General features: G+C 31.6%; 1 protein-coding gene across 1 annotated transcript; it reads left to right on the top strand.

Annotated features, from left to right (window-relative positions):
* Window positions 1–1,613: 1,613 nt before the first annotated feature.
* LOC127729278 (uncharacterized) lies at window positions 1,614–13,648 on the top strand. Its single transcript, XM_052237011.1, has 3 exons — window positions 1,614–2,328; window positions 2,419–2,465; window positions 12,954–13,648. Exons 1-3 carry the CDS (start codon window positions 2,052–2,054, stop codon window positions 13,026–13,028), a joined length of 399 nt encoding a protein of 132 aa, XP_052092971.1. The 5' UTR covers window positions 1,614–2,051; the 3' UTR covers window positions 13,029–13,648.
* The last annotated feature ends 3,333 nt before the right edge of the window (window positions 13,649–16,981 follow it).

Raw genomic sequence — 16,981 nt, forward strand, 5'->3', positions numbered from 1 at the left:
TTTTAATTTACTGATAACAAAGTCAATATTTACACCAATAAAAGCAATATTCAAAGATTTAATTACAGTGTTGAATAGGTAACCTTTTTGAATAAGGTTATTTAAAGGATTGATAAGTTTACCCGGATCGTATGTAAATTTCCATGTATAACATCACCGTAAAATTTAGGATGTGCTATTCCGTTTGAAATAAGTTTTCTACAGATACAGACAAACTTGCAGACCAAATCTTTGTATCTATGAAAAAATTTAGTAAAGGTTTTAAGTAATTTGTGGTAACGAAATCCCTGACTTAATAATTTACCAGTGATGCATACTTTACGCTCATTAAAATCCAAAACGTCACTACAAACACGAGCATAGCGAACGAGTTGGGATATATAAACACCGTAAGACGGTGCCAAAGGAATATCACCGTCCAAAAAAGGATTTTTTAACAATAGGAAAAGAAAAATTATCCCTTTTGTTGTAATTTTTTGTGTAGAGTTTCTGGTGTAATACTGAAATATCTAAATCTAGGAAAAGACAGTTATTGCTGTTGATATTAGATTTATTTAAAGTAAGTTCCTTTGGGTAATTTTCAGCAGTATAGTTAGAGAATTCATGATTATTTAACGAAAAAATATCATCAAGATAACGGTAAGTGTTGTTGAATTTATCAATTAAATGGAATTTAGACGGTTCTTTTTTTAGTTTGGCCATAAACTGTGATTCATAACAGTTAAGGAACAATTCTGCTATTAAAGGTGCACAATTGGTGCCCATAGGAATACCTACAATCTGTTGATAAACTTTATTTCCGAAACGTACATAAATGTTGTGAAGGAGAAAATTTAGTACTTTAATTATCTCATCACACCTCCAGTAAGTATAGCTAGCATATTTACCTTTCTCATTAGAGAAAAAGGCTTTATATGGTTTGCAGCAAATAAATTTGCAACCGGATTTATCAAACGAACATTTAATTAGATAGGAAAACTTTTGTTTGATAAGATTGTGTGGAAGTGTAGTATCAAGAGTGGAAAAGTCAAAACTGTCAACTGAATCACAAGGACCATCAAATGCACGTAATTTATCTAAAACATCCAAAGATTTTTTTACACTCCAAAAATGGTTAGTTCCACTGTTTTCATATGTTTTATTACCAAAATCAACGATAAGTTTTTTGATAGTAGTTAAGGAACTCGTTAAAATCACCGAAAGACTAGTAGTAGAACACTTACTAGAGGCCGAGATGAACCGATATTTCACGGGTTTTTTTTTTGTGTAGTTTAGGTAACCAATACATAGTGGGGATCTCCAAATGTTCCGAGAAGGCCTTTAGCTGAGCTGTGGTAGTGACATGATTATTTACTATATGACTCTCTGTGGAGCGTACGGCCTTGAATGTAGTTGAATGCATATTTTCATTCTTAAGGACTTCCGTGTAGTATTTACGTCAAACCATCACCACGTTTGATTTTGTCAGTTTTTACGGACTTTCCCTTTTTGAATTTACCTTGGAGTTCGATATTTTTGTTGTATTTTTTTTTTTTTTTGCGTGACAAGGTAAATTTTATATTTGTTTTGCAAGGACGTCTCGTAAGAAACTTTGGTCTTAATAGATAGAATTTAAAAAGATTTGGCATTTCAATACGAATATTTCGAATTATTAGAATTAAATATATATAATATACCAACTCAAAAGCAAATTTATCAATTCATAATCCATTTAATTATATTGATGTCGAAACACAAACAGAAAATTTCATATTTAATTGGTTTAATGCATGGACGTCTCGTAAGACATGTCAGTCTTATTGATAATGATGTAATTTGAAAAGTTTTAGTCAATACAAAATGCATATCTCTGGCTGTTAAAATTAAAACATATGTAATATACTATTTAAAAAGTAAACTAGTATTTTTTGGAATTCACAAGGAGCACTATACTTCTGTTTTGTAGTACCGAAACAAAGTTTGTGTGTTAAATAAATTAAAAATCTAACAATAGGGATTTTTTTAAATGAAGAAAAAAACAACATTATATGATATCTGAAGCAAATTAAAATATGGCTGAAACGAACAAAAGGATCGAAAAGAGTCTTCCTTTTATCAAGGATAACCTAACTCACGTTGATTCTGTTGTTGACAAGTTGATTGAATTTGGCGTTATACCATTGAAAGAGCGCGATTCTATTGTATCTAAACCTTTAGAAAGAGATCAGATCCAAAGTATACTGGATGTCGTTACAAGAAAAAAAAAGGGAGATGCTTTTTTGTCAGCATTAGTGGAGACGAAAAACGAGCATGTGGCTGACACAATAAAATCCGTTAAACTATCTGAAGGTATGACTTAGCAATAACTATAAATCATATCAATCTTGTGTTACTGTAGCGTATGAATTTGAATTTGAGTATTACAGTTTCTCATTTCAGAAAAGGAAACGATTGACAGATCTCGAACATACATAAAAGATCGAAATGTAAGTATATTTACTATATAATATTTATTTGCCTTCTTTGTTCAAGTGTTCTTCAGCTAAATTCTAACGTCTAACAAAATTTGTTTCCACAAATTAAAACAAGGGTTCTAATTGACAAAAAAATCATATTCGTCTAAAAATTGGGGTTGAATAACAAAATAGTACTGGAACTTGTTAATAACGAATTGTTGAGGATATACGATACAAAAAAAAATTATTCAAGATTTTTTTACTTGATTTTTCAAATATGTAATAAAGGAAACATACCTTCATATGCTACTTTTAGAGATAAATGTGGTAAATATTTTGGATAAATACTGATAATTTCTGGGTTTTTTTAATATGAATTAGACATTTGTATCCTTTGGGTAGATATACCCATGGAAGTATTATATTGACAGGAACTCCAACAAGCGGACTTCAAACGTTTATAGTGCGATGCCGCAAAATCGTTAAGTATCTGTTAATTAACTCGAAATGTCTTAAGGATGTCTGGGTGCCGATCAAATTTTTGGAACATCGTGAATGATCGTAATTACGGAACATACCGAAATAACCGGATGTGTACTTAATTGTCAAGGAAATGACATTTACCGACCATGTGAATGACAAATATAATGTCAGTTTTTACGGCTTTTGTTGCTTAAAAACAAATAAAAAGAAAAGAAACGAAATCCCCGCGACTGTTTTCACCGATTAAAAAAACAAACAAAAAAAAAACTGAAGAGTAAAAAAACTCACAAGCCATAAACATTTCAGTTTAAGTTACAATCAATTTTAAAGTAGTAAGATTTTTATTCATGAGAGGGCCGTTGGCTAAACACGCGTAACTGTTATATACATGTTAGGCTTGAAAATCATAAAATTCTCATGTAAAGTAAACGGGGTTAAAGAGCTTTGATCCGAAAAAATATCAAATATTTTGATTTATTGTTTACTGAAAATCCAATGTTGTTTCAGAACTGTTAAGCTTTTAAACACATAAATAAATTCTAATTTGGTTTCCATGATAAAAAAAAAATAAACTGCTTAGGGCCCATCATGGTGATCATTCTTTAAATGCATCTAGAAATATTTAAAGCCATCCATAATTTACTTCTAAATTTTACTAAAAATAAATCTGTCAGACGTCAGAGTAATCTGGGACTAGGTTGAATGTTTAAGGTTGTTTACAACTTTGGAATTATTATAAAAGGTGTAACAATTCATCTGCATGTCTCGTAACCTGATATTGCTATGTAGAGGTCATCACATGCGTGTAATTATTAACCTCTTTTAGTCTTTAAAACATATTTGATAAATAAGTTAATAACATTTTACGATATTTTACGATAGAGAAAACCATAAATATTTGTGTTACACTCGATAAAAGTTTACAATCTTTAACTTAAAATTTGAGTTATCCGGCACCATCCGGCAGACTACACGCGCATCACATTATTTTTTGCAAACACTCTACTTCAGAATCATGTAATTTTCCTAATCGGATATTTCCCGATTTCCAAGTTCCAACGATTAAAACATACTCAACAAAACTAAAAATAAGCTTGCCCTCTTTCCGAATGCAGTTAATTTTCTTATGTCATTCTGTTAAATATGGACCGATTTTTTCGATCTTTTCAGCTTTGTTCTTCATTTATTGAACGGAAACACGTGTTGTTATTCATGTGGCGATTCACAAATAACCACGGGAGTTTCCGTGTTTATTTACATAGGTAGGTAGATAAGACAATCGATACCAAATCACGTGATAAGACCAGCTTCAGTTAAAAGAACAGGCGAAGGCGGCATCACAGATACCCCACAAAGGAGTTATCACGTACTTGACAAACTGAGTCGGAACCTTTTATTTTCTTAAAGAAATCAGTGGGATGGGAATGTGCTAATTTTTCGTTGGAGTTCCTGTCAATATAATACTTCCATGATATACCAAACTTTTGTATTTCAAAAGACCAACACAAGCGTTTTTTTTTCATTGTAAACCCATTTGGAATATTTTTTATATAAGTATACATTAAATTTCACAATTCATTGGAAATGATTCATATTTATTAAATTTTCATGATTTTTAGAAAAAACGGCATGTTTTGCTGTTTATTTTGTCATTTAAAAAACAAACCATCGTTGATTTCTACTTAAATGTTGGCACAAATAATCTCCCTACATAATTAAGCCAAATGTCATTTCAAAAAGCAGGGATCCATGAACTCGTTTTTAAGATAAATCAAATGATTAAAATAGTGGGAAAATACATCTTTTTCCGATATGTTACATTTTGCCATCTCGAAAAAAAATTAACGTTAGCAACGTCATATCCTCACTTGTAACTGTATTAAACGAGAACTTTTTTTTACTGACAAACTCATTTTAGACCTGTTTTTGCAAAGTTTTCACATTGAAAATGTATGATACTCATTAAACATTAAAAAAAGATATCTCTCAGAAAATGTGTTTATTTGCCAAGCTTTTAAGACATAGTTTGTCTACATCATAAAAGTGACATTATAAGGAAGATTATTCAGATTTTTTGAAAAAAAATAAACAAAGTACAGATACATTTTTGCAAAATAAACATAGAGCACAAGCTTCGCCAAAAACATTTTTTGCAATGAATAGATAAGCAAAAAATACTCTAACTGCGCAAATATATTTAATTCATAAGCATGTGCAAGTCAAATAGTCACGAATTTGCGTAAATTTGCCAATTTTCTAATTTTTCTGATATTTTCTGGTCCTATTATTCATGGAATAGGTAATTTGAAACTAAAACTGCATTTTTTTAAAAGAATATAACTTGCCTTGAAAATTTGAAGATTCTGCAAGTTGCACGGTGTGTAACCGCCAAACAATTCACTCCGGAAGTGTGTTCTAAAATATGTAGCTTATGCTGGGACTATTATACTAGTCTTAGGCTTATGTATGTACATATTTTATAAACAAAAATGTATCGAACACCTTGTATGTATGTTAAGGGCATACGATAGTTACAGGGGAGGTAATGATGTTGCTAACGTAAAATGTTATTTTTCACGACGTCAAACTGTGACATATCGGGAAAAGAAGTATTATTGACTGATTTTTATCATTCAGACTGATTTAACTTGAAAACGAGTTCATGGACCCTTTTTTTAAAATGAAATTTGGCTGTATAATGTATGAAGATTATTTGTCCCAACTTTTATGAACAAATCACCGATGAAATTAAGTATTTTAAATTAGATAAATATACAGCAAAAATACCGTTCTTTGACTTAAATCATGAAAATGTGATAAAAATGAATAATTTCCAAAGAATTGTTACACAAATTCAAAGCACACTTATATAGAGAAGATATTCCAGATGCTTTCAAAAAAATCCGCTTGCTTTTATCTTTTGAAACAAAAAGTTAAGTATGTCTTTCCAAAGGATAGAAAAGTCCAAGAAATCGAAATTTCCAGTAAATGTCTAAAATTTCGACCCCATTTATCACTAAAAGTAGCACATAAAGGTATAGTTTATTTTATTACATATTTGAATTGACTAGGTGAAAAATAGCTTGCAGCAAACTTTCTTCAAAAATTCACCGTGAGATCAAAACTATATCGTGTGCCCTTAAGTCATTTAAGTCATCATGTAGCTGTAATTACCGTTTTAAAAACAAAATAATGAGCACAAAACTGTCATTAAAATGCTTTACTAATGTATACAAATAAAAAAAACCAACTAGGAAACGTATTGCAAGCGTATTTTCCTCCAGAATATATCACGTATGCCCATTTCATTAAATGTAGTTGTAGTTTGTTTACTGTACCGTCGATTTGTATATGTAAATTAGTTGCGCGTTTTGTTTATTAAAATGTACCTTTCGTTGGCAAAAATATTGACAAGAACACGATAGCACCGATTTATTGTTAAACAATTGCTTATGGATTAAATAGAAGAATACCAATCCAAAAATACTATGGTGATTAAAACTGTTTCTTTTCTTTTCTTTCTCCTTAGTGCAAAAGTCCTTAAATTGACGTCGAAATTGGGACCAATTAATACGTTTATTTCATTTGTAATACGATCGACATGTAATGGTATTAATGACCTCACCTGTTTAATGTTTATGATCTCTTATCCAAGACAGCGTTTTACAATTTCGCTATATTTACTGTTAACTTGGTATTAAAAGCATTCGAAACACTAAGTTTTCCTACCCAACAAATATATTTAGCCTTAACTAGTTTTGACACAACCTTGATTGGAAAATATGCATTTTTTTAGGAGCATATAATCGTCAATTTTTTTTTAATAGAATTACGCCCCCTTTGAAAAAATACTGGATCCGCCCCTAAAGGTAAGAGTACATTTGAACTGAGCAATATATCTGAGGTAGTTAATGTACATCGTAACTGTGCATTATCCAAATTATTACACAGTAAGAACAAAAGGATTTTGCCCATGGCATGTGTTAGATCCTTAAGCTTTATTGCATCTTTGTGTTTTTGAGTTCTCGTATAATTGACCGCTACTCGAACTATGAAATATCCTTATAGACAGCTTTGTGGATATCATCATCATGTTAATCACACGATCTAGACAGCTTTGTTGATATCACCATCATGTTAATCACACGAAGCGTTCATAAATAATCTAAACGTAATAACAACAAAAATCAACACCTACACTAGTTTTTCCTTAATTCTAACTAACGAAAATTTTCTGAAATGAAAGGCTGTTTGAACACAATGAAAGCCAACAATCTTCCAACAAGTTATTACACGTAAGCCCCTTTTTAATTGTTTAATCTTAACTAAACACTATTACGTTCCCATTGATAAAGATCAATGTTTACATATAGTTTAAAACAGGTTTTAACTACATGCAGTTGATAGTCAATATAGACCTTGTGTGGGTTAGTGTACGTAAAACTAGACATTAAGAAAGTGGATTTTATTATGAATATTTAAGTTACATATATTTAATAAAAATTATTATAATAATATTATGAATTAAGTTATTTACCTATTTATATGACAAAAACTCAAAAATTGCTCATTTAAGAACATGATTAAATTTAATAGCCTAAGTGGACTATTTGATTTTCAGTGTTTGCTGATAGACTATTCATTTTACAGCGGTTGATAGTACGACTCATGTAATTAGCGCGAAAATTATTTTCAGTTTTTGTACATAACTAATTCTTGCAAAGTACTGCATTTTGTATGACCAAATATTCATTTTCATCATGTCTTGGACAAGATTAATTTTACAGTTTGTTTCAGTCGACTATTCATACCCAAAATCACCACGTGGGTGTCTTTGGGATAGAAATCGCTTAGATCTTCTTCCGATCGGGCGTAAAACCCTTGCCAAAATAGGGCGTCCGTTTAACTGTTCGGGATGTACAAGTACTCATCCACGTCTGGTCAAAATAGGGACATTGAATCCGATGCCTCGTGTAGATAGAGTGCCATGCTTCCTGCACGTTAAGAACCTTTGCAACAATTCTTGGAGGGGTCCGTAGGTGGCCTGTTGCAAGGCAAATTTCTGTCCCTATCCAATATACTGTCATTTTCCAATGGCAGTCCAAATTGCCCCGATTTTCGTCTCGGACGGCCTCTATTACATGACCTACCTATTGTATTTATTTTGAATTTGTTCTCGTCCTGAACATGCATGAAATATTTGCCACTAGACGTTACCCAACCCACAATCAGTCATTTTCAAAATCCTTTTTTTTTTGCCTATTATTACGCTGTTTTAGACTGTTTTAATCAATAGAACGATTGTCTTAAAGGAGCATTAGCTGTCAAGTTCATGTTCACCGATTTGACTCAAATTCTCATATTTGATTTATTACATACAAAAACGTATATCCAAATTACAATAAGTCTGAAATAAACAATTAACAATGCACGGACTCGATAATATATATATCAGCATTTCGTGTGTATTTTAGTCTAGACGTCATCTAACTAACCATCGAGATGACCTCCGAAGACTGCCGACTAACCCAATTTAAACATAAGCATAAATATCAATAGATAGCGACCTCGTGCAATTGGACTTTTCTAGGTCTGTTTGATTTCATGTAATAGGTTAGAAAAATAAGATAATCATCGTTTTTACCTGTATAAGAAGGATTTTTTTGTGGATCGAATCAGTCAACAAAATGGTTCATCCTTATTTCACTTTCAATGTTGACATTCTTTCTTTTTTAATGGCTGAACACGACTAATACATACATGAATGGTTTTACACTAGTAATTTTTGGGGCCCTTTATAGCTTGCTGTTCAGTGTGAGCCAAGGCTCCGTGTTGAAGGCCGTACTTTGACCTATAATGGTTTAGTTTTATAAAATGTGACTTGAATGGAGAGTTGTTTCATTGGCACTCATAACTCATCTTCTTATATCTAGTAACACATCTCTAGCTAATGGGTTGAATTGAAGGTCACATGAATACGGATTCAATGAGGTCGAATTATTCACTTGCAAGTGAATAATTTCATCAGCGATGTTTCTTAGTTTATTTTGACAAAATTGAACTAAATTGGCTGCTAAAATCGAATTATCATTTCACTTTTTCCCTTTCATTAATGATTGAACAAAAAAATCATATTTTATTTTTTTTCATATCTCGTAGCTAATGCCCCTTTAAGGTACCGACCATTTACATAATAATAAAAAAAACATACAGAAACATTTTCTAAACTACATGTTGAAACCCCAGCCCTTCACTTTCAATGGTATCAAACGATTTTTATCACTTCATTATAAATATATTTTTCCTTCAAAAATAATTTGAATTTAAACATTTAAACCAATTATCTAACCCCTTCACCCCTAACAAAATATATCTAATTGAAAATTTAAAAAATATATAATTTGGTCTGCGCCTAAGAAAATTTACAGAGAAAGTTTTCATTCAATTCTATGTTATGTACATGTTGTTTACTGGTGTGAACAATTTTCATGTACATGTAATTAAAACCGATGTACAGATGAGAACAAATTTAATATGAAACCAGTGTTTATTACATGAAACTAATTGTAAACAGGTATACAGTACGCGACGTTTGGTGTGAACACGGCCTAACATATCTATAATATGTAATCATTATATGTAACTTGCCCTTTATGGGCCGAAAATTGGTTTAATAAAGTATTCGTTTTTATACGCCCGTTTACGGGACGTATTATGGTATACTGCTGACCGTCTGTCCGTCTGTCCGTCCGTCCGTCCGTCGTCAACATGTCGGACATTAATTCAAAAACGATTTAACCAATATGCATGAAACTTTGGTGAATTGTTTATATCTATTGACCTGAGCTCCCTTTAGTTTTTTTATAAATTTCGGATTTACTGTTTCCGAGTTTTGGGTTTTTTTCATTAAAAAAGGGGTGATTTTCCAGTTTTCAGACAATAACTCAAAAACAAATTCACCAATTTGCATGAAACTTTGGTGAATTGTTTATATCTATTGACGTGAGCTCCCTTTTGTTTTTTTATAAATTTCGGATTTACCGTTTCCGAGTTTTGGGGTTTTATTCATTAAAAAAGGGGGGATTTTCCAGTTTTCAGACAATAACTCAAAAATGCTTTCAGCATTTTTTATGAAACGTTAGTTATTTGTTTATATCTATTTTTGTAAGCTCCCTTTTGATTTTTATAAATTTTCGAATTTAGGTTTCTGAGTTATAAGATTTTATTTGTTTATAGTCTGACAACAGATTTACTAAGCATTGTGCAACAGCACAGTGTATTGCACAACAGCAAGAAATCTTTAATTGAATATAAATTCAATTCATATAACCAATTATACAACATTTATTATACCCCACGCAACGAGTTGCGGAGGGTACAATGTTTTTGACCCGTCCGTCCGTCAGTCCGTCAGTCCTGTTTCTTGTCATCGCAACTCCTCTCAAACCACACAACAGAATTTCACGAAACCTTTTTAGATAATAAGGACATACTATGTAGTTGTGCATATCGACAGGAAATTACGATTCAATTCTTTTTCTAGGAGTTACGCCCCTTTGAACTTATTTATTTTAATGTACTACTGCAACAGTTTGTCATCGCAACTTCTCTCAAACCACACAACAGAATTTCATGAAACCTTTTCAGATAATAAGGACATACTACGTAGATGTGCATATCGACAGGAAATTACGATTCAATTTTTTTCCAGGAGTTACGCCCCTTTGAACTTATTTGCCCAATATACTACTGCAACCTTTTGTCATCGCAACTCCTTTCAAACCACACAACGGAATTTCATGAAACCTTTTCAGATAATAAGGACATACTACGTAGATGTGCATATCGACAGGAAATTACGATTCAATTTTTTTCCAGGAGTTACGCCCCTTTGAACTTATTTGCCCAAAATACTACTGCAACCTTTTGTCATCGCAACTCCTCTCAAACCACACAACAGAATTTCATCCACTTATTTTATTTCTCCAATGACAATGTGGTGACGTGGAGTATGTGAGCGCGCTCACTAAGGTTCTTTCATTCAGAAACCTATAATATGTCAAATATTTAATTACAATCCAAATTCAGACCTGTATCAAGCTTGAATATTGTGTCCATTTTTGCCCCAACTGTTCAGGGTTGGACCTCTGCGGGCGTATCCAGCTGCGCTCAGCGAAGCAGTTATTGTGTTTGTATTCGTACAGAATTTGTACACACCATCGTTTAGTCCATATGATACCTTTGTTATATCTTATACGTGAATTTTGCATTCCTTGTCCAGACAGGCAGATTTTTATTTCAATTTCTTGCATAAAACCATAATGTTATCTCGTTTTAAACAATAAACAATAAAATTGAAAAAAAGGTGTAAACGACTAATTTCAGATATCACAACAGAACTACTGGTCTAATATTAGCAAATAGCTTGTTCAGAGCGATTTCAAAATTGACGTTTTTTTCTAAAAATGTTACCATAAGATAATGTTCTTATTGGACGTTTTTTTTTTTTCGAAAAAGGCGGACGATATTTAATCCACGGTTCCTTGGACAGTTATCTTGTAGGGCAAAGAAAGGGGGGAAATACGCTTTTAAGTAGTACAAGGTCGGTAAATTTTAGATTATTAACTTTTTTTAAATTCAGGCTTTCTCCTAAATTGATACATTCTTTATAGAACTGAGTTTTAATTGCAGATCTTTGATTGCTTTTTATAAAGGAGTATGGCCTTCCAAATCAAACTTTGTTATATCATATGTAAAAACACATGTATACGACCTTAAATATATGCAAATGTAGATAAAATGATACACACTTGTTGTCAGTTGTTCATTTTAACAGTAATGACAACTTCAAAAGTATGATACATATATTTTACAACTTTTAAACCAAATTGCCTGTTTAAAGGCATTTGTAAGGTTTATTTCCTTCTGAAAAACATTGGCCACAATAAAATTGTTATAAAAAGATGTATACATGTATGGGTCAGAAAAAATAGTCAAAATTATGATTTTCTTCGTGAACCTACTCCTTTATTCACAATTGTGTTCTTCGAGAATATTATCACATGAAAATAAATCGAAGACTGATGCGCCTAAATTCAAAGTGCAAATTCAACAGAAAAAAAAACTTTCAATTTCAATATTTAACTACCCCATCCCCTCCCCTCCCCCCAATTTTTCAACTGTATTAGGCGATTGATTTTGAAGACATGTCGCATCTTCACCAAGTATTATTGATCTGCAACTTATATATTTTTTCCAGTTTTGGCAAAGACTTGAATATCATAAACCTCATTAAATTCGATCCAAAAATAGTCACTAAAGAGGAATACATATTTAAAAAAAAAGTAACAAATTTCATTAACACAAATTAATCCAAATCAGATTTCGATTATTTAAATATTCTAAAATACAGTTATTTTTTGGCAGAAATTTAAAAAAAAATAATTAAGTTTTATCATGGAATTTTTCAAATTTAAGGAACGAGAAACACTTTCTTTTTCATATTTTGAAACGACGGAGTTTTACAAAGTTGTTGATCGATCAACTGTGTCGTAATTGCAAGGTAAGTGGCTCAATAAAAGGGGGCAGAGGGCGTACACCTCCCTTTGATTGGAAAATATGCATTTTTTTTTAGCATATAATCGTCAAAATATTTTAATGGATTTACACACCCTTTGAAAAATACTGGATCCGCCCCTAAAGGTAAGAGAATATTTGAACTGAGCAATATATCTGAGGTAGTTAAAGTACATCGTAACTGTGCATTATCCAAATTATCATCATCATGGTAATCACACGATATAGACAGCTATCACACGAAGCGTTCGGAAATAATCTAAACGTAATAACAACAACAATCAACACCTACACTAGTTTTTCTTTAATTCTAACTAACGAAAGCTATCTGAGCTGAAAGGCTATTTGAACACTGCCTGGTTCGGTTATCCTGCTTATACACAATGAAAGCCAACAATCCTCCAACAAGTTATTACACGTAAGCTCATTTTAATTGTTTAATCTTTGTCGACATTTTAGAATGAAGACGATGCTGAAACGTATGATAAAGCGGAAAAGGAGCTTAAGAACATGAAAAAGAGAATGACCATCTGAAAACTCTTCAGAAGAAACTAAGGAAGGAATTGGAAGATAAGGGACGTCGACTGCGAGAATTAAACAAAGTAGCCATCGAAAGCCAGAATAAATGTAAACAACTTGAAGACCAAACTGAAGATCAGAAAAAGTTATTGAATGTAAAGGAAGAACAAGTTCTGACATTAACAGATGAGTGTGGAAAACTAAAGAAACAAATAGATCAAGTGGAACAAAACTTGAAAGAAAAAGACGAGAAAATAGACACTTTAAGTAAAAACTTGAACGACGTTTTCAAAGAATTACAGAATCAAACTGAAATTACAAAAAACATTTTACGTGACAATGAACAGCATAAAATAGAAGTTTCTGAAATGAAAGAGGGAAACCAGGAACTAAAAAAATTGTGTTCCAGTATATATGAAGAACTCATTTCGAAAAAATCAGAGAGAAAACCAGATGTTTCCAATAACCGACCTGTACCGCAATGGCGAACAGGAACGAAAGGTACACCAAGAAACTGTAAACAATGAAATGATTGAAAGCTATGACAAAACGACTTTAAATTCTATATTTTCGAACGATTCGATTTATATAACCATAGTTTGAAGCTTAACAAAATAAACGATCATTTCATTATAGATTGTTTTAAGCAAGAACAAATATTGAATAGACCTGTATATTGTTGAAGACATTATGTCTGACATGGTTGCCCTCTTTGTATATACTGATTGTCTATCGTTAGGTTTCTGTCTCATTAGTTTATATCCCACATTTTAATTATTTATATCATTAAGCACTCTTTTGTCAAAATGTCTAGATGAATAATATAAGCTGGAAGATCCCAAACATAAAATGAAAATAACACTTCGTAAATTTGGTGTGTTTTTCTGGATATACCGTCACGTTCCATGAATGATCAAACCATGGGAGTATTATATGATCAGATTAACAATCAAAGGCATTGGACACTATGAGTTTACAGTGATTTATTTTACCTTAGATGAGGCTACAGCTGGACTTATATGTCATTGGGACAAACAATTTCCAGGCGTGATTATTAAACTTTACATTTTAATCAACTGAAGCTCAGTCATACTGACATATACACTTGAACATTGCTGGTATTCTTATCTTAGTATCACGTTTGATTATATTAAACAATATTTCACCCTTCATCTGTGGTTTAAAGCACAGTTCAGCAACTAGTTATTACATTAATCAAGTTCAGAATGTTCCCATGTTCAAACAGGATTACAATAGATATTTCAACCATACAACATTGATACTAGAGCCTCCTCATTACAACATGGACCCAAGAGTATGTCCAGATTCTATTTCCATGTAAACATTATTTCTCCAACCATTCAATCAGTACCATTTTTAGAATATTGATTACAAAGCAGCACTACTGTGAGCCTCATCAGTGCCCTAGGAGTCCAAAAGTATGTGATTCCGAACCAAATTGTAAACCTACTTTGGACGCTGCTATTTCAAGCATACTTGAATCCTTAGAATCTGACAACATACACCTTTAAGATAGACTGTTTCACATATAAAATCCGCTTATACTTTAAGAATATTATAAAGAGATTGTATTATACATTGTATAGGTGTTTTATTCCTTTTTACAATTATCTTATTATTTAAAGCTAGAGACAGTATGTTTTATTGATCTATAAGCTGTGGAGGAGTAACTGATAAACTGAAGGTGTTTAATACATTAATATTTTGGATTACAATGATATTTACTGTAGAGTATACATGCTTATCATTGAATGTCATTTCATACCATTCTCATAATTTGAATACTGAATATCTTTTGTATAGCATTTTCATCATTGAATATTGAATATCTGTTTTATAGCATTCTCATGTTTGAAACTTTGAATACTGAATATCTTTTGTATAGCATTTTCATCATTGGATACTGAATATCATTTGTAAAGCATTTTCATCATTGGATACTGAATATCATTTGTAAAGCATTTTCATCATTGGATACTGAATGTCATTTGTAAAGCATTTTCATCATTGGATACTGAATATCTGTTTTATAGCATTTTCATCATTGGATACTGAATATCATTTGTATAGCATTTTCATCATTGGATACTGAATATCATTTGTACAGCATTTTCATCATTGGATACTGAATATCATTTGTACAGCATTTTCATCATTGGATACTGAATATATTTTTTATCGCATGTTTGAAACTTTGAATATTGAATATCATTTTCATAGCATTATCATAATTTGAATACTGAATTATATATTTTACAGCATTCTCATGTTTGAAGCTTTGAATATTGAATATCATTCTCATCATTGGATACTGAATATCATTTTTATAGCATTCTCATGTTTGAAGCTTTGAATATTGAATATCATTCTCATCATTGGATACTGAATATCATTTTTATAGCATTCTCATTATTGAATACTGAATATTATTTTCTGGCATTCTCGTCATTGAATACTGAATATCTTATTACAGCATTCTCATGTTTGAAACTTTCAAAATATATATATTTTTATAGCATTCTCATTTTTGCATATTGAATACAATTTTATAACATTCTCATGACTGAATACTGTATATCATTTTTTATGGAATCACAAAATTGAATACTGAATATCATTTCTATAGCATCATACGTTTGAAATACTGAGTACTATTTTTATAGAGCATTCTCATGTTTGAATACTAAAAAAGTATGCACAAGTTTTGTTAAAGAAATCTCAACATTAGCTTCTAGTGTTTAAATACTAAATACTATTAACTATTAGATATTGTAAATTAGTATGTAAACATATATATATTTATCTATTTTTTTTTCTCATGACTTTATTGAAGGTGAATTATCCAAACTCCTAAATCCCTGGGGCACTCATCTGTTCCATCTGAGTTTTTGGACCTTGATGGAATTTTATAACTGGTCATTTCTAAAATTTCATTCACCCCCCAAGCACTTCTGAGACAAATTTTATTAAATTTATTCCAGCGCTAGTTTGATAGACCCCTGCTACTCTACTAGCACATGGGCTATCCCCATGCAGACCTTGCACACCCCGGCTGCAGATGAGATGTTTAGTCTCGTCTCCTCGTGGAGACCCTTTGCTCCACATTCCCTGGCTGGCGCATTGTCGGGAAGGCATGTTCTTCTTCACACTGAAGGTTGCAAGATAACTTGCTCAGGCAGGAACTCAAAATTCTATTTGTATACTGAGTGTTTCTCAAGGGCCAAAGCCAGTTTGATTTAGTATTATTAATAATAAAATCATTATTCATTCTACATATATTTCTGCTTTGAGCCAGTATGATTTGCTGAAACTATGTTTTGGTTTACATACAGAAACGTGCTTTAGTTTGTTTGGAGCTGGTATTTGGTCTACAATGAACAATTATGTGAGTTGTTGTCGTGACTTTATTGAGATTTGCTCTATCAGGAGAGTTTTACTTGAACTAAATATTGGACTTCATGACTTCTCGTCAATATACACAGAACATAATTTACCTGAAATTACAGCTGTTAAAATACAGGTTGATGTGATCATAAATTAAGCATTTCATTTCATCAATGGAAGGTTTGCATAATGAAACTTTGGTCATTGGGATAGGTAAATAAAATATATATCAAAATATTTAGTAAGCCTGCCGTTGGTGAACTGGAATATTTTGCTCACTGACACTAGACATTTAAAAAAGGAGTATTTGCATACACTCGACAATAACAAAATATTAAACAACTACCTCCTAAAACTATAGAAATTGTATTCCCACTATATGGGACTTCGGAAAATATACAATATGAGACTACAAGAAAAATACAATATGAAACAACAGACTACATACATCATGTTGGTAGAAATATATTCACAATTTTTAAGCACGATTACAAGCTACAGTAAAGTCATTCATATGAGTTGTGTTGAAAAGCTGTATTTTGTTCTTTTAGTCTTGTCATTTG

This window comes from Mytilus californianus, unplaced genomic scaffold (assembly GCF_021869535.1).
Source record: "Mytilus californianus isolate M0D057914Y unplaced genomic scaffold, xbMytCali1.0.p SCAF_2, whole genome shotgun sequence".
Classification (NCBI taxonomy): Eukaryota; Metazoa; Mollusca; class Bivalvia; order Mytilida; family Mytilidae; genus Mytilus; species Mytilus californianus.